Here is a 19,592-nt window from a genome sequence, read left to right on the forward strand (position 1 = left end):
TGCAACACCAACATTGCAATGAGCTGCAGTCCAAACTCAAATAGTGCATATGTATTTATTTTACACCTTTCTGAAACTGGACTTTGAATGCGCCTCTGTTTCATCTCTTATCTGAATGAAGTTTTTTGAACATGGACTGATTCCTACCACAGTGCTGCGTGTGGGCTGTCTGGCCTTTCAGAATTCAATTCATTAAGCAGATTGAAAAGAGAGTGCCGACGCAGAGTTCAACACAAAGTCACTTTATTAAGTGAGGGGCAGCCAGAGCAACTGAATGTAGGAATCTTCCTGATCAGGATCTCTTTTTTCAAGTGGATGCTGCCTCTGCTCAGGAAGATAAGACAGGAGAGAGGGAGTGAGAGCTGGCTAAGTGTCTCTGAATAACCACGTCCTAGCATTTGATCGTCCAAAGGCAGGGAGCTCCAGCCAAGAAGTCATATTTTTAATTTTCATATTTGAATTTGAAAATCAAGAAAAAATATGCCTCTGGCTTTTTTTTTTTTTTAAAGTACACACTTCCTTACCAGTTCCAGCAATTCCAGGATATATAAAATGTCCCTATAAAGTTCACTTGTCTCACACTAAAACATTAATTTTCCTTTGGGGATGCACCTCTGGCTGCACAGATCAGCCAGGTGAGTTATCCTCCTCTAAAGTCTCTGCTCTGACAGATTCATGTCAGGGTCAAAGCATTTAGGAAGTCATTTCTCATAAATCCCCAATCAATCAATTCAATCTTAGCATGTGACACCAAGTCCTTTCATATACTAATCACTGTGGACACTCTGCGTCTCTCGTCTCACATTATGATCGGATGTTCTGACAAAAATTAAGAGCCCAATATTCATTTCTTGTCTGTGTTTTTAAAAACTTCAGCAGAAGAAACATGTGCAGAAAAGGAAAAAAAAAAAACAAAAAAACAAAAACGCATGAGGCGTCAGTGACATAAGAAAATGATGACATTACACTAAACATTTGACAGCCCAGTGGACTGTTTGAGGGCAAGTACAAGCACATCCAATCCTGGAAGGGTCACAGCGGCAGTTTGTTTAAAACACACTTCATCTTCCTTTCACAGACATCTGTAATCCTTAACACAGCGTATCAATTGGTTCTCCCGAAGTGTCAGAAGTTGACATTTCTCAGTAAGAGATCTGTGTGTGTGGCAATGTTGTATGCCTTTCCAAAGTTTGTTGGTGCCTCACAATAACACATCTCTTCGTCATTTCCTGATTTCCTTCTGCCTCTATGATTCATTTGGTTTAGCAGAGGTGTTCCTTTAGTAACAGTCAAGAATTAAGTTGCCCTTGCTGGCCTCTGTGCATCTCTCCACCTCACCGTAGGTTACTTACTACACCTGAACATAAGTGTTCATGCAGTAAAGGTTCATTCATTTCATCTGATGCAGAGCCGCCTCTACGCCCAGTTTTGTGAATCAGAGTCCTGTTCCTCTGTGCTGCAGCTGAGAGTGGCTGCCCGAGGGAATGAACTTTGCCGATTTCCTCGAGGGCACTGGCCAGAGAGTCCAGGTCACCCGATTCCTGGTGCTGGCTTCCCACAGAGTCAGAATGACTGATGATGGGCTCTCCTGACATGCAAAGTAGCACAGATTCCTAGAGAACAGGAAAATTAATATTTTAATATTTTAGAGCATTGTTTGACAGTGGATAACAAATGAGTGGGGTAGTAATGAGGTGGTCACTATGACAGTGCCAATTTGCTAGATAGTATTACACTTCAAAAACGTTGGACAATTCACGAGAGGTAAGACTAAAAAGAGTGGACGGTCAGTGATATCCATATCAAATGTTTACTGAGCCATTTTACGCTTTCATCAAAAATATCAGCTAATTTTGAGTTTGATGGCAGCAACGTGTCTCCAACACTTTGGGACAGGGGGCATCAAAAGGCTGGAGAAGCAGAAACAGCTGGAGGAACATTTTTGCAATTAATCTGGTTAACGGGCAACAGGTCAGTAACATTACTGGGTATGAAAAGAGGCATCTTAGAAGCAGAGATGAGCAGAGGTCCACCAATCTGCAAAAAGCTCCATCTACAAATTGTGGAACAATTACAGAATAATGTTCATCAACATAAAGTTGCAAGACTTTTGAACCATGACATCATCTACAGCACATCATCAAAAGATTCCAAGACTCTGGCAGGAAAGTTTTATGCGCAAGGGACAAAAACCAAATGAAATGCGCAGCACTGCATTTAACAAACAGGCATGAAAATCACTGCATGGGCTCAGGAACACTCGTGCTCCTGTCCGCTCAACATCTTTTTCAGGGCAGGCCTCGCATACAGCAGCTATGCTGCATGGCGCCGTGAAACCTGATCTGAAAACATTTGGCGCATCATGAAACAAAAAATACAAAAAAGAAGAGCCGGGACTTGAGCAGCTAGAATTTTATATTTGCAGCTGCTCTCCTCAGTTCCCAGATGTTTACAGAGTTAAGAGAAGAAGGGATGATACGCAGCAGTAAACATGACCGTGTCCCAACTTTTTTGAGCCGTGTTGCTGCCATCAAACTCAAAATGACCTTTTTTTTTGTACGGTAAATTTTCTTGGTTTAAACATTTGATATGTTCTGTTGTGAATTAAATATGGGTTTATGAGATTTGCAAATCATTGCATTCTGTTTTTATTCACATTTTAAACCGCATGCCAACTTTTGGAATTGGGTTTGTACTTGTTTCTTTTCCACAGCAGATCATCTGCCTCCATCTCATCCTATTCCTCACATCCTCTGCTGTCACACCAACCCTCTGCATGTCCTCCTTCAACACATCCATGAATCTTCCTCTTTTCCTCCTGCCTGGCAGCTCCACATTCAACATCCTTCAATACATAAACTGTTATTTACAAAAAATAGCCAAGTAACGGGCAGTACGGTGACGTGGTGCTCAGCACTGTTGCCTCACAGATAGAAGGTTCTGGGTTCAAATCCACCTTGGCCGGGGTCTTTCTGTGTGGAGTTTGAGTGGGTTTTCTCCCGGTACTCCGGTTTCCTCCCACAGTCCAAAGACCTGTGGGGTTAGTGGGGTTAGGTGTGAATGGTAGTCTGTCTCTCTGTGTCAGGCTGGTGACCTGTACTGGGTGTACCCTGCCTCTTGCCCTATGACTGCTGGGATAGCCTCCAGCCCTCCCACGACCCTGAACTAGATAAGGGGAAGAAGATGGGTGGATATTTTTTAATAAAATAATTTGTCCAATAAGTCAGAAATACCCAGGAAAGGTAAGAGAATAATGCCAGTAGCACAGTAAAATGAAGTTGCAGTTGGTGGTGTGATTTATCGTATGAAAAAACAGGCTTTAAATTTAATTTCCAGCTCTTTCCTTCCTCTGATGTTGTTACAGCACCTCTCCAAGAGAGTGCACTGTTTCATTACAATGGGATTTGTTGCCTTCTCCCATCTTTGCCTTTCTTTCTCACCTCGGTATGATGATGTTCCCACACACTCACAGAAATAATTACAAAAATCAGCTTAACTAGGTAGAGACATTTCCATTACATGCTTCCTGGTGTGTTTGGCTGGGTTGAAAAAGCTCTGAAATCCCTTTCCCATTTCTCATTCACAGATGTTTGTTTTCAGACTTAGCTGAAGCGAAATTCCATAATCACATAGCTTCTGTCATAGCTTCTTAGTGAACTTTTCCCTCTCATGTTTCTCCAACTGGCAAGATGGAGAGTGTACTCACTGTCAGTACTCTCTTTCTCAAGTGCTTGATGGAGCTGGCTGCACAGATCTAAAGAGTCTCCGTGGCTATAAGAACTTGATTATTGACTTCTCTTCTGAAGCACAAATAGCGATCACCCCATCACCAAACAACTAAAATCCATCACAGCCTACGCAAATAACTGACCTGGCACAACCTCTCGAGAGTGTATCAGGGGCTGGAAAACGGAGCACATGCAGAGATGCTGCTAATGAGAAGTGCTAACATGAACACATTTTCTTGCCAGAGGCTGGCCTGTCAGCAGTCAGAGACCTTTCTTCAGATTTCTGCAAAACACCGCATCTCTTCTTTCCAGTTACAGTATTCTGACGTTTTTCTCTCTCTCTCTGCATGTGTTTTTAGATCTATAATGAAATCAGCAGCTTGGCATGTTACTGAAGGCTGGAGAAGATAATTCCTGACATGGTGTCTAAACTCTAGATTAAAAATAGTCTTCACAGTGGGAACAGTGCTTACATTGTTGAACATGGAGCATTTTTTTTTTATTCTTTGCACCTAAAGAAAACATACCAGCCCATTCATTTGACTCAGCAGTATGGAAATGGCAACTAAGGCATGAGAATGAAATTCAGGTTTCAGAGTGTTATAACTCAGACCTGTCTATGTGGAGCTTTTGAGCCAAGAGCTGCCAGTCCTTCCCGTTGGCATTCGCAGTGTCAAAGGTGGCGCTGATCCGCTGACGGATGGACAGGGGGATTTTAAAGGCCCTTGACCCTGTCTGGGAGGTGATGGTACAGTCCGACTGTGTGAAAAAGGGAACCACTTCCTTTTCATTCTAGTAGCAGGACAGAAAGTTAGAGATGTCAGGGTGATTTTGATACTCAAAGTTTTCTCACCTCAACAATAAGACAAGGACAAGGACTTTGCAATCTAGAGATGAACAGCTCCCTGAGAGGCTCATTAAGCAAGCTCTTAAATCAAATCAAGAGTTATTCAGTGCAGTAAAAGAACCTATTAACAGGCCGCATGACTGCCCACACACCACGCCTTCTATGAGTGCCACTCACCTCCACTACAGACGTGTAGACCTGGAGTATCTGCTCCTTGCCTGTGACCTGTCGGATGCTGATCTTGCACGAGAGCTGAGACAAAGAGTGGCTGTATCGCTCTAATGTGAAGGCACACTGCAGGGGACGCTGGTTACTGGCCCACACCTGAGAAAAGGAGAACTCCTGCAGAGCGAGGAGAGACAGGAGGGCGGACAGGATGAACATAATGATGAAAGGATTAGGATGGTGGAGACAACACACTCATTAAATCCCTGCTAAAGACATTTGTTATGGGACTTCCGGGAAGGATATGAAGAGGACGGACGCATAAACTTGCAGTTCCACCAGACCCACCAACATATAGCCGACAAAGTAATGAAAAGTGATAAATGAGTACCAAACTGAAGGGAAAGGGCTCAAGAATACGGAGTTCTAGTCAGAAGTCAGAAAAGAACGACATGAAGGCAGGTAGAAAAGACGACGTTATAACAGGCTCCAAGCAGCTAACGTTAGCCGAAGCTACACCGTTGAAAGCTATGGGAGACGCCAGCGGGGAAACAGCGATGCTAATGGAATTAAGAAAACTTCGGCAGGAAAACACTGACTCATTTCGGGAGCTGAAGAGCTCTTTACACCGGGTAGAGTCATCTATGGAGGACTTGAAGAAACGAATGGAGGGGCTGGACAGAAGAGTGACTGAAGCGGAGGACAGAGTAAGTGCAACGGAGGACAGAAGCATACGGCAGGAGAGAGCACTGGGATATTTGCTGGAAAGAGAAGCTCTCCTCACGGCTAAATGTGACGACATGGAAAACAGACTCCGCCGTAATAACATCAGGCTGTATGGCGTTCCAGAGGGAGCGGAAAAGGAAGACATGATAAACTTTATCACAGACCTCCTGAGCACCTCTTTAGAGTTCCGAGAAGAAGTTGTTATTAAATTAGAAAGAGCACACAGAGCACCAGGTCCGAAGCCTAAAGCCGCAGCGGCGCCACCAAGATCCATCATAGCCCGGTTTTTGGACTTTAGTGTAAAACAAAAAGTGCTTTCACAAGCTTGGAAGCAAAAAAACATACGGTACCAAGAGCACACGATTTATTTCGACCATGACTACTCACCGGACTTGCAGAAGAAAAGGAAAAAAGTCAGAGAAGTAATAAAAAAGCTAAAAGAAAAGAACATCAGGGCCCAGTCACCATACCCAGCCCAGCTGAAACTCTTCCTGAACGAGGGCACAAAATTATTCCCCTCACTTTCAGCAGCGCATTCTACACTGAAAGAACTCGGCATTGAATCATCTTTGGAGGACGGAGAGATACTGGAACAGGAGTTGACACGAGACGGATGGACAACTCAGGGAAAGAGAGAGAAAGAGCCAACAGCTGAACCCTGCTGAGATCAGAGCCATTATCCAAGGTGATAACAGAGAGAAGAGAGCCCCTTCCTGTGAATGAGATCGCCATATCAAGTCTAGAAGTGCATGAGAGGTACATAGAAGCTAAATTTGTGATGAACAGTAAGGAAGATAATAGACAATAACAATAGAATAATAGTAAATAAGACTAGACATGCAAGGGAGTGTCATTTATCATAAAATATTGACTTCAACATATAGATTCAGGCTATAAAAGAAGTGTTGAAAAATAAGCTACGGGACGGTGGGGAAGGGAGGAAGAGGAGGACTGGATGAAGCAAATTTTACGATTATGGCGGTGTGAGGATACCTTGGGGACATCTTGGAGGACCATCGCCCAGGCACTTTGTGCACACCACCCAGAGAGCCCCATCTCTCTGCCCAAAGAAGATCGGGGGTGGGGACCCCCTGACTTTAGTTGTAGGGTTGTGTTTGTGTTCACCTCATTTCAGGGGCAAACCACCGGGTTATTGGAAGCTCACAGTTGTTTTTCATGTTCAGGAAAACTTTTTTGTTTCTTTACCATTTTGTGTCTCTCAGCAAACAATATTTTCTATGTAATTGCAACTTTTGACTTCACTCTGATTATAATTAAGTACAGTTACAAGGGATAAGCTACAAAATGGATACATTAACAGTAATCACTTATATAAACGGAATAAATAATCCCGTGAAGAGAAAGAAAATTCTGACCCAGCTGAAAAGATTGAATTGTTCTATTGCAATGCTTCAGGAAACCCACCTTAATGAGACAGAACATAAAAAACTCAGAAGGGAGTGGGTGGGGCAGGTTTATAGTGCTTCATGTGAAAGGGGGTAGTAATAGAGAGGTAGTTAGAGGGTAGGTGGTAGAAAGAGAGGAGTTGCCATTTTGTGTCACAGATCACTAGGTTTTGCCTTAGAAGACATGTATGAAGACAAAAAGGGACGCTACATCTTGGCTGTGGGTACAATTAGGGGGTGAAAATGTCCCTCTTAAACATCTATGCGCCTAATGAAGATGATCCTAGCTTCTTTAAGGATATTTCAGCCCTTTTGACAACCAAAGCGGAGGGATTTATAATAGCAGGAGGTGATTTTAACTGTGTGATGAACCACAGAATGGACAAACATCCTTGTGAACAAAGACCAGTGCCCCAGAAGGCTAAAATATTGCCTAGTTTGATTGAAGAATTGGGGCTGATAGATGTATGGCGTCAAAGTCACCCCAGGGAGCGTGATTACACCTTTTTTTCAAAGGTTCACGGAAGTTATTCCAGAATAGATCTCTTTTTTGTCTTAAGGAGAGATGTACATAAAGTCATAAATTGTCACATCAAACCAATAACAATATCAGACCACAGTCCAGTTGTCATGACAATAAACTTAGAAAATGATAAACAACCAAACCAGTGGAGAATGAATGTTTCGCTTCTGAACTGCCCAGAAGTAGTTCAAAGAATTAAAAAAGATTGGAACGAGTATATGGAAAAAAATGATAATGGGGAAGTATCAGTGTCTACTCTTTGGGAAGCTGCAAAGGCGGTAATGAGGGGCAAGCTCATTTCTCTGTCATCCCAAATTAAAAGAGAACGCAATAAAAAACAAGTAGAATTAGAAAACCGCATTCAGCAATTGGAGGAAGAACATAAAAAGACAAAATGATGAAACTATTTTAAAATCTCTCAGCGAATACAGGCAAACGCTAAATAACTTGTTGACATATAAGGCTGAGGGTGCATTACGCTTTGCTAACCAAAAGTACTATGAATCAGGTAATAGGGCTAGCAGGCTATTAGCATTTCAGTTGCGTAAGAAACAGGCAGATCGCACAGTGGAAAAGATAATGCATCCTTTTACAAAGAAAACACTGTCCCATCCTAAAGACATAGCAGAAGCTTTTTCAGCTTACTATGAGATGCTTTATGAATCAGAGGAGATAGACAATAAAATAGAGAAGATTAAGAAGGAACTGGGTAAAATTACGTTACCAAAATTAATGGAAAATGACGCTAGAGCAATGAGGGATCCAATCACAAAAAGGAAATTGAGGAAGCCATAACAAATTTAAAAAACAACAAAGTGCCAGGAGCAGATGGGTTCCCTGGGGAATTTTATAAGTATTTTAAAACAGAAGTCACACCCCTATTACAAAGGGTATTTAATTATGCCCTCACAAATAAGGATCCCCCAAAGTCTTGGTCAGAAGCAATAATATCTATAATTCCCAAGGAAGGCAAAGACCCCACAAATTGTTCATCCTACAGACCAATAAGTTTGCTTAACTGTGATTTAAAAATTCTGACTACAATATTGGCAAATCGAATTCAAAAATGTATCCACACAATAATTAAACCGGACCAAACAGGATTTATAACGGGACGTCTAGGGATAAATAATATTAGGAGAACCTTAAATGTGATCTCTGTGGCAAAACAAAAACAGGATCCTTCAATGCTTCTCAGCCTTGATGCTGAAAAAGCATTTGATAGGGTTGACTGGCAGTACCTGAGACACACACTAGAAAAAATGGGATTTCATAGAGATTTTATTAATTGGATTACTGTGTTATATTCTGGACCCACATCCAAAGTACGGGTGAATGGATATTCCTCAAAGAATTTTAGTTTAAAAAGAGGGACTAGGCAGGGATGTCCTCTTTCGCCTCTACTATTTGCAATTAGTATCGAGCCCCTGGCGGAAAGCATACGGACAGACTCTAGAATTCATGGAGTAACAGCAGGAGGAGTCACTCATAAAATTTCATTATACGCGGATGACATTATTTTGTATATTTCTAACCCTCTGAGTTCGATCCCCAGGCTCATGACTGGTTTAAGAGATATTGGAGAAATCTCAGGCTACAAGATCAATGAAACCAAGTCAGAGGCTATGATGCTGGTGGGCAAATGGCCAAAAAGTTTAGATAAAGAGGCCACTTTTAATTGGCCCAAAAGGGGTTTAAATACTTGGGTGTGATGATTACACCACAAACCTCGCAACTATTTAATGGAAATTATGGTAGACTAATCACACAAATAAAGTCGGACCTAACCAGATGGGAGATTCTTCCTCTGTCCTTATTGGGCAGAATAGAAACAGTGAGAATGAATTTACTCCCACGATTAATGTATCTATTTCAGGCACTCCCTATTTGGATACCTGCCTCTGCTTTTAAAACTTTAGATAAAATGATTAATAACTTTATTTGGCAGAGGAGGAAGCCAAGGATTAGGCAGAAACTACTATTCAGCCCAAGAGAAAGAGGTGGTCTCGGTTTGCCTAATTTGAAGTTGTATTACTGGGCAGCACAACTTCGTGTCGTGGTCGAATGGCTTGTACAAGATGAGGAGACGAACTGGATTGGCCTGGAGAATAATGCGTGCCAGTTGGTACCTCTTGAAGGGATCCCATTTATGGAGGGAAAGAAATGGAAAGATTTAAAAGTTGAAAATGAGTGGATTATCTGTACGCACAGGGTTTGGTCCTTGGTGAGGAAAAAAATAGGAGCACCTTTAACAATATCACGCATAGTGAAAATAGCCAAGATTATTGACTTTTTTCCAAACAAACTGGATACAGGATACCAGAGATGGGCACAGCAGGGATTAATAAGAATCAACCAGTTATTCAATGGAGAAACCCTTAAGTCATTTAAGCAGCTACAAGACAAATATGGATTATGCTCTAAAGATTTTTATAGATATTTACAATTAAGAAACTTTCTCTTATCACACAAGGAATGGCCTACTTTGAAACAAAATATAATACCCCTGGAAAAGTTTATGGTAAAATGCGTAGAGGAAAATAGCAAGAGGAAGATTGTGTCTAATATATATGACACTTACAGATGCATTTCTCTGACAATTCCTTAGATATAAAACAAAAGTGGGAACTGGAAATGAACATTGTTATTGAAGACGAAGAGTGGGAGAGGGTTTGTGAAAATGGTCATAAGATCACCCATAGCCCAGGGTGGAAGGAATTTGATTGGAAATTGAAAATGAGATTCTTTAAATCGCCCTTTAGTATCTCAAAATACGACAGGAATGCTACAAATTTGTGTTGGAGGAATTGTAACCAGATAGGGGATCACACTCATATTTTCTGGGACTGCCCAGCATTGACCTCATTCTGGCAGGGAGTGCAGACAGAAGTTCAAAAAATTTTTAAGTTCACACTACCGCTGAACCCACTGCATTACATATTGGGCTTGACCCCAGGAGGAAATATTGGGAAAAAGGAAGTTCAGTTACTACAGATTCTTCTACTGGTTGCAAGGAAAATGATAACTCTGTCCTGGTTCAAGCCTTTGCCCCCCACCCTTCAACAATGGCAAGAAAGACTGAAAGGGGTGTATACAATGGAAAAGATAACGGCAACACTTCAAGTAAAAATGGACGTCTTTCTAAGAGTATGGACCCCAGCCATCTCCCACTTTGGATGGTCTCACAGATGAAGATGTAGGTTCTAAGAAGTTGTGTCAGTCCCTTTTGTGGGTTTTGTTCTTCCTCTTCTCTATGGAAGACGCCGGGTGGGTTCACCCACCCCTCATGTGAGTCCACAAGGACCATTTTGATCGATTTCAGTTGCTGAAATGCATGTTAATTGTTTGCTGAGACACTAACCCCCCCCCCCCCCCCCCCCCCCCCCCCCCCCCCCCCCCCCCCCCCCCCCCCCCCCCCCCCCCCCCCCCCCCCCCCCCCCCCCCCCCCCCCCCCCCCCCCCCCCCCTTTTTTTTTTTTTTTTTTTTCCCTCCTTTTTTTTTTTTTTTTTTTTTTTTTTTTTTGTGTGTTTGTTTTCTTTTTTCTGTTGTATTATGTGTATGCAGGTAAATATGTACAGATGCACATATGTTGGGTTCATAATAACATACTCTTAAATAAAGAATGTTCAAAAAAAAAAAAAAAAAAAAAGACATTTGTTATTTGAATCCAGCTTTGCCACCCGCTTCGCTGTTTACCTGATAAATTAAGAATGAATGAGCGGCCTCTTTAGCCAATCAATGATGTTGCCTAATCAAGAAGTCTACCCATCAGAAGGAGCACCAGTGGGTGCTAGACCACCCTGGATGTAAATACGTCCTGTTAACCATCTGTAAGGGCTGGAATCATTAGTGCAAAAACTTAATTACTGCTTGAGAAAAAAAATCTAATAAAGTAACTAAATAACAAATTCACCTGTAAGTACAGAGATAGCGTAATCCTCACAGCCAACAACCACTTTATTAGCTTATTTTTTTTAATCTTCCATATTTTGATACTCCTAATATAAAACCCATACATGCATTTGCCATCTGTTAGATCAGGAGATGTGCTGTTATTATGGAATTAGGGCAGCTTGCACTACATTTCCTCCAAATGTTATAACTGAAAAACTAAAAGCAACAGAGCAATCTAAAAGGTCCATTTCACCTTCAATTACTGACTACTGTGTAACCCAGACAGTGGTGCAGTAAGAGCAGGTCAAAAACACTGTTCTACAGATGAATCATCCTCTCTTCAGATCCATCAGACAGTGGGACAGATATAAAAGCCTCCTTTAGACATGAGTAGTGTCTGAATGAAAGCCCAGCGTCATCTTCCCTGCAGCACCCTCTCACGGTGTCTCTTCCCTAAGAAATCCAAGTTGGTATACTTGAGGCATTATGGCAGGCTAATTCTGCTAATAGGATGTCACTGGTGGGATAAACATCACAGGGCAGAGCTGAACATGCAGCATGGAGACCCCAAGGAAGATAACCATGATATTAGAGAGAGTGTATGTGTGTGTTTTTTGCCTGCCTGGAAGTCATAATTAAGTTTGTAAGGGTGTGTGTGTGGACAAGATAGCTAGCCCTAGTGGTCACCTGCTGTGCCCTTGCTGCTGTCCTCTGGCTTTGATGTGACCAAGTTAAAAAAAAAAAAAAAAAAAAAAAAAAAAAAAAAGGGAAACTGATGAAGGAGAGAGCAGTAAAGCTGTCTGTGACTGTGACCAACAGCCTCCTTTGAATTTGAACTGATGATGCACATACAGTTAATGCATGTTCTGCTTTTCACTCTAAATTGCAGAAACAGAAAGTGCCTACCTGGCAGGTGGTGAAAGGCTTGATGCTCCAGAGTAACTGTGGGACGTCCTGGATGGATACCTGGAGGCTGAAGGTGTTCGCCTTAAACAGCATCATTTTAGGCTCCTCCAGCAGCCGTCCGCCCTGCTGCGCTCGCCCACTGCCACCTCCTGATAAGGAAAGGTGCGAGATATTTTTTCCCAGGTGTGGGGCAGGGGTTAGAAAAGTACAGAAAAAGAGTTGTTTGATTCAGTGTGTGTCAAAAAAAGACACAAAGACAAGAGCACAGATTTTAAAACAGATGTGTGTTTGAACGCATTAAAATGTGCACAGACGAATCAGAGCCAAGAGCAACGTTCAAATTAAAAGGACGAATGAAAGAAACTGAAAACCGCTCAAACAATTAGTTGATTCACTCAATTAATCATCAGCTACTTTCAGCTCCTTAATAGTTTTCCTTAATCTTCTGTCTTTGTCTTTCACAGTAAACTAAAACTCTGTGGGGTTTGAACTGTTGGCTGGAGGAAATGAACAACTTAAAGATATAATCCAGAAACTTGTGAATATTTTCTGACAATTATTAACAAAACAACAGTTATTTGATGAAGGAAATAATCCCCAGCATTAAACACAGGATCAGTACTAAAAAGTCAGATTTGAACTAGAACTTTTAACATATTTCCCTAAAATCAGTCTAAAAAATGTGACCAAATATTACAGTTTCCTAATGGAAAAAAATGGAAGAAAAGCTATGTTTTTTTCCCTGCCAGACGCTCTTGCACTCTTTTAGAGGAACTGTGACCGTGAATGTAAAAAACATCATTTTTATGCTTTCAAAATGTGCCCAGACTGAGTGGGTCCTAAAAATACTAAAAGCTCCCTCAAACCAGAGAGAAAACTCACAATAACAATATTAATATGCAGAGTGACAGGAACTTACTGTGCTCCATAAAAAAGAAGAGAAACTGCGTAGCGTTCCCATTTACTTAGGTGTGCATAGGTAAGTTAACAAATGAATGTCGAGGGAAATAACAGTGGAAATGTGTAGCGCGCAGCCCTGAGATGCAATGGCAGCCACTGACATAACAAATGCTTTTCCGAGCTTTCAAAGAAAGTGACTTTAGCTGATGTTTGTTACAGCTGCTCTCTCTTCAATCTTCTTTCTCCAGGTAAAATGCCCAAAAGGGTTTAAATCTGGTGAGGTCTGAGTTTTCACTGATAAAAAGCTTTGGTTTCACAGCCAGTGCGTTCGGTGGCCACAGTCTTGTGAGATTGGAAGAGTTGCTTTGTACACAGCCAGACAAAATTTATCTTCAGACTTCATCCGGCTGCTGCCGTCATCTGCTACATCATCGATAAAGGCAAATGAGCCAGTTCCAGAGGCAGCCATCCTCTGACATGATCCATGTTATATTGATGCGGTGAAATAGTTTTTCTTTCTCCATACTTTGTCTTTCCATCACTATAGAAATGGTTAATTATTGATTGATTTATTTATTTTTGCCAGAGGCTCTTTAATGCTGCTTTCTCAGTCTTCTCTGAACAGTGAATTGTGACGCTTCTGCACTCTCGAGGCTGACGGCGATGGCACTGACCATTGGAGGTTTCACATTTTTTTTTTGTCCTCAGACACCTTTTTATTAAGTTTTCCTTTTGTATTTTCTTGAAATATTTCCTGTGCTGTAGTTCTCCACATTTTTTTTTGTTTTCTCTTCTTACAGTGTTTTTTCAGTCATGCAGCATTTTCTGGGCGCTCACACTGGTGCATGCCTCCCGGCATTTTTAACAGATGAAAAGACAGACTGAAATGAAGGGTACACAGCTGCTGCCACCTTTTACGTGTGAACCGCGCGTACAATCAGGAACACCCGGGCAATGATTCACACCTCGCATTGAACTGTAAGCTTACTTTTGCACATATGAACAAAGAGACATTCCTGTTACCATTTGTATAAAATTACAAAATATTAAGAATCTATGAGAGCCGGTGTCTGCAAATATATTTACCTAAAGCTGCAAAAGCATCACATTTCACTCTTGTTGGAGACCTCTGAAGGCATGCGTGTGCTGCTGTGTGCTCTACTTGCATGTCTGTGTTGACATCTTCTGTATCTTGGTTTTGCAGGAAAGGGTGGGAAAAGGAACACAATGCAAAGCACACAGTCTGCCTTGAACCTGATCGATTCCTGCTTCAAGCTCACAGGGGAAATTATTTGTCGTATGGAGCACAAACAAAGGCAAAAAAAAAAAAAAGAACAAATGAACAAATAACCATGTCTGACTGATGGAGAGGTGGAGTAAATTGGCTCTTGGCACCTACATCCAATTTCTCTTTGTTCACTAGGAATTCTGCCTCTTGAGTGGAGCCAAAATTCAAGCAGGCCTAGCATAGTGGCTAAGGGGCAGCTCTCAGCACAACTTCAGAATAATTTAATTAAGACTAGAAAGAAACACTTATTGAAATTGTTGTGTTTCAAATTGCAGAATCCTTTAACAAAGAGGTGCATTTGTACTTTTGAGTCTGGCCTCACTGCAAAGAGGAAGGCAAACTTTTCATCACTGAAGAGCACGCCAATGAACTTGTGCTGCATCTCAGACTGTGTCTCATTCTAACGCATTCAAAAACTCATCACATGGAATGCAAAGCTGAAACACGTTTAATTAACAGAGAGCAAATTAAATTACTTAAAGAAAGGGCAGAGACGCAACCTTGAAGCATCTGTTGTCTTTGTAATTAAAAGTCCCTCTTGTCTCCTAGTCACCAGGCATCTCCCAGTGGCTGTGTTACAGAACATATCTTCAGTGGAGCACAAAAAAACTCTGACAGCAGCTCTTCCAGACAAAACCATCAACAAGTTTACAACTCAAAAAAAAAAAAAAAAAAAAAAAAAATATATTATATATATAAAAATCCCAAGCAATCTTTTTTAAATGACACTTAAAACACCTTCATTCCCCTGGCATGGTTCTGGAACACTAGAAGATCTGACTTTCACCAAAAGAGGAAGATTGCTGTTGGTGGTCTCATTACCACTAGACAAGGACCACTATCTCCTTGAACTCTTTTTATGTTGCTACCACGTGACATGTGTGACCATGAGTGAGACACGCACCAAAGGTCCTCGGGTCAGAGTGGAACACGGGCCACTGCATTTAGCCTTGCAGCATTTGGTTGCCTGCTCAACCTGCGAGCTTGTGAGAATTTTTTTTGACTTTTAAATCTTATATAATCTATTCAGACTTTATTATGCATCATAAGGAAATAATATTTTTTCACCATGCTAACAGCATAACAACTCTGTGGATGGCAGTTTGAGTCCAAAGTAGTCTTGACTAACACAGTCACAAAGATGTAGATGTTTCTATCCAAAGGTGAATCCTCCTGACTTTTGTGATTCATTATCTTTTCCTGTATCACTGCCACAAGGCCGACAAGGGAAATACGCTGACATTGTTACTTTACTTGTAACTCTGCAGATCAAAATTTTAGCTCCTCCTATACGTTGCTTTATGGACAACTCCTGACATTCAGTCTAGCTTCAACTCTACATCAACATTAACTGCTAAATATCAGCAAATCAGCATGATGACATGAGCCTTATAATCAGTACATCCAAGTACAGCCTCATAGATGTTCAGCAGCCTTTATTTTTTACCACTGAGGCAAGTTTGACCATTTCAAACAAAACAGGGGTTGTCTTTCTTTCTCACTTTCCTTTCAGTGCGTTTCTCTTGATGTTACATGACATCCCATTGAAGGGGAAACCATGAATCACTTTTGTTTTGTGAAGTTAAGCGGCCTCATTACCATTCAAATGCACTTCAATGAGTATACCAGTGAATAAGTGAATACGTCACCGTTCAAAGGCACTTCAGTTATTTTAGCAGTAAGTGAACGCATCACTGTTCATTTGTTTATGTGGTTTAGGCTGCCTTCAGATCAGTAACACATTCGGCCTTTTGCTAGGTGGAACTGTCACTTTCAGTTCAGAACAAAACTAGCCTGTGCCTGCACTGCACAGGAGTTTAATAACCCAGCAGCAGCCTATTTACATCAGAGTTATTAGATTGTTTCTGTCACTTCCACAGTCTTTAAATAGACAAAGAAGATGAGATTGGAATGTACTCTGTGTCTCTGTGGAGCTGACAATCGTGCTCTAAGTCGCTAGTTAGTGGCGCGCCACTGCTAAAATCTACTGACTGGTCAGTGGCAAGGGTAAGTCAGAGTTCAGCTTTACTGATTAAATAATGCATATAAAAAAACACCTCCACTGTCATGTATACAGCAACAAAGTAAATAAAAAAAATATATGTTTCATAAGTATAACGACCAATTATAACATAATGACATCACATCACATAAATGAATCATTCCTGATCTTCGTGATTTCTCTCTTCCTTCATACCTGAAATGCATGGGGTGTGTCATCCACACAGTAAACCCTGAGGGTGAAGCCCAGAGAGTTGCCGGCATCCGGACTACCAAACACAGCCAGCCTCAGACGCTTGGCTGCCTCCTGGTTCAGCGGCTCCCCCACCAGAGCGTAGCGACCTGGATGCTCCAACAGCACATGGCACTTCTGGGCCTCCAGCAGACAGTAACAGGAGATGCTCTCCTCGTCTACAGACATCACTTCCTTTGGTGGTGGGGACACAAAAGGAGAATAGATTTAGTTCTAGGATGAAACAGAAAATGCTTTTCCTTATTTCTGTTATATTAGACACACACACAGTCTGTTCTAGTGGTGGATGCTCATATTAAGCAGGCCAGCATTTCAAATAATGATGTCTTCATATGTTCGAGTAATCCCCCGTGAGCCAAAAGCACAGGCTCCAGACTGCTTTGAACACTCCAAGTCAGACAGGTTTTTTTTGATTCTCGGCTCTATATGATGTCAATGAGAGCAGATAGCTCTGGCTGCGAGGAAAAGCCCCACCCACCTGCTGTTCAAACCCTCTGTTCGCAAGGGGCAGTCGGTTGGAAGAAAGCTGGCTTAAAAGAAGTGTGGCGGGAGCTAAAACAGCTTGTTTCAGAGGATTAACTGAGGGGCTGCAATGGGGCAGAGTGTAAGTTAAATAAGTTTATTTTAAGCTGTCAGTCACACAGAGCAACTCTAGTAGAGCTGAAGGATAAAAAATATGGAGGTGAAATTAAGCACAACTTCACTGGATTGGAAGTTAACTATAATTTATTTATTTATTTTGATCTCCATTAGCTATAAGAAGTACAGCTACTCTTCCTGGAGTCAGTCAAACATAGTGCTATTAAAACAATGTCTTCACGAGCCTTAAGAACTTTTTAATATTGAGATTCTTTCTTACTCATGATTTTGGATACATTTTGAGTGATACTGGACTTTTCTGAGGTCGATGTTGGCAGTGGGTTTTAGGGGGTAAAACAATTCTAATATATCTGCCTAATACCGTCTCTTGTTGGTATATACCTGCCTTCAGTGATGGATCTTTTGATTGCCTCCTTTTGAGCAATGGATCTGCTGACAAATTACATCTGTATAAATGTCAGAAGGCATGAAAGGACCTGGCTGGAAGAGAGTCACAGCCCCTCCAAGGTGAAACAGTCTCAGTGGCTCTAGGACATATCTGTCTGATCCTCTTAAATTACTCTTAGCTTTTCAGTAATGCATTTCACTTGTTAGCAACTTAATATGAAGGCACCACCTGACTCTGCATCACTATCTGCTCAGCTGTGCTATATGTTCTGCAGACAGTGCTGAGTGTAACATCCATAATTGAAGAAATACATATCTATACACAAATATACATACAGATATGTATTTTTGTTGTTTGCTGAAAGAAAAACCTGCTTTAAGCTCATGATCAAACTAAAAGCTTAACCACATTCAGCCTGTATTAGCTTAAGTGAGGCAATGGTTTTCAAAACTGACTGTTTGGGCAACATCTTATTTACTTGTGTTTCCTGTAGAAAATAAAGACAAACAGAAGAATTTAAAAAGCCATGCACTTCACAGAGCCACTGATCAGCATTTTTCAAGGATTTTATTAAGACACTTCACAGACAGTAACTTGGAAACTCTCCCTCATACATAGACTTAAACAGGACCAGGAGCTGTGCAAAGCTGAACGAGGGCCAAATGAATAATGACACATCTCACTAAACAGATGGGGATACAGTAACACTGACAAAATGGATTAGCAGGGCGCAGTTGTATCCGACGGCCAATTGCTACTCATCTTGTGCTCAATTCTTCCTAAATCACCTCTGGAACATAACTGTGACCCACAGGTCCCCTCTGCATATGGCCTGACTGAGGTATATAAAGCAATGTAGGGTAATTTAGTGTCCCATAGCTTCCTAAACCTGCCCCATTAGCGCTGAAGCAGACATGAAGGATCTCCACGACATAGCTCATCCCCGCCAGGCAGCCAGGGAGAAATGATAGCGTCAAAATCTAGTGTACAAAAGTGCAGACTTTAATGGGCATGGCACTGAGAGGCAGGCACAGTGAAGAAGAGGAGGAGGTGGGAGAAGGAAAGAAATAAAGAAAGAGTGGAAGAGAGACCTCCATCTCCCATTATACCACTAATTCCAGAGATTAGGTTTTGAGTAAGCATCCTGTCTGAGATAAAGGTCTCATTATTTCTCAGTGACAGAGATGGTCCACAGCTTTACATTCAAAGAATCTCTCTGCCTTCCTCCCAGAACCTGCCCGTCTCTTTTTGTCTGTTGCGTCCTTTCTTTTCTATTCACTCCTCTCTGTTGGCATATAGCTTCCATCAGGTCTTTTGATAGCTTCCTTTTGAGCAACACGTCTGCTGACAAATTACATCTGTGTAAATGTCACATAGAGTGAAAGACCCGGGTGGTAGAGAGTCACAGACCCCCAAGGTCAAGCAAACTCAGTAGCTCCGGGGTCGCTCTACCTCAATAAGGTTCTTAGAAGTTTTTGATGAGGTTAGCTAAACATTAAAAGATCTTTGAAAAGATCTTAGATGTGTGTACTCTGCCAAGAAAACACAAGAAAATGAATAGAGGGTGTTTGGATTGAACGTGGATAGCTGAGTGTTCTTCTGCAGGTCTGTCAAATAGCTCTATAGGGTGAAGTGGAAGGGCTTTCCAGAGGTGTTATTCCACTGAAAGACCTAAAAGCAAGAAAAAAAAAAATCCAAAAAGTAGCAATCACAGAAATAGCACGATAATACATTTAGAGCAGTAACGTCTTAAAGCTTTTAAAAAAAGCACACTCCCTGGGTTTTATCTGTTTTTGACCTCATGTTGAGGTGTCTGTCTTACATCCAAAAGAAATGTCAGACCAAATGCAAATGACGCATGAGGTAGAGCTTGAAAGGCTAAATTTTATGCAGAATGGCAAATCTAAGCTGGCAACCCTGAAATCAGCTCCTTGCCTGCATGACTACAGTTCAGGATGAAAATTTTC

The 19,592-nt window shown here is 41.5% G+C and overlaps 1 protein-coding gene across 1 annotated transcript in view; it reads right to left on the reverse strand.

Annotated features, from left to right (window-relative positions):
- Nucleotides 1-257: 257 nt before the first annotated feature.
- Nucleotides 258-19,592, reverse strand: part of LOC115789225 (netrin receptor UNC5D-like) — a 178,027-nt gene continuing 158,692 nt past the window's right edge. The window contains 8 exon segments of the mRNA XM_030742535.1: nt 258-1,484; nt 1,487-1,552; nt 1,555-1,613; nt 4,342-4,520; nt 4,753-4,917; nt 12,196-12,320; nt 12,323-12,344; nt 16,581-16,811. Of these exon segments, the coding sequence (XP_030598395.1) occupies nt 1,417-1,484; nt 1,487-1,552; nt 1,555-1,613; nt 4,342-4,520; nt 4,753-4,917; nt 12,196-12,320; nt 12,323-12,344; nt 16,581-16,811 (915 nt within the window). The 3' untranslated portion in view covers nt 258-1,416.

This window comes from Archocentrus centrarchus, chromosome 12 (genome assembly GCF_007364275.1).
Source record: "Archocentrus centrarchus isolate MPI-CPG fArcCen1 chromosome 12, fArcCen1, whole genome shotgun sequence".
Taxonomy (NCBI): Eukaryota; Metazoa; Chordata; class Actinopteri; order Cichliformes; family Cichlidae; genus Archocentrus; species Archocentrus centrarchus.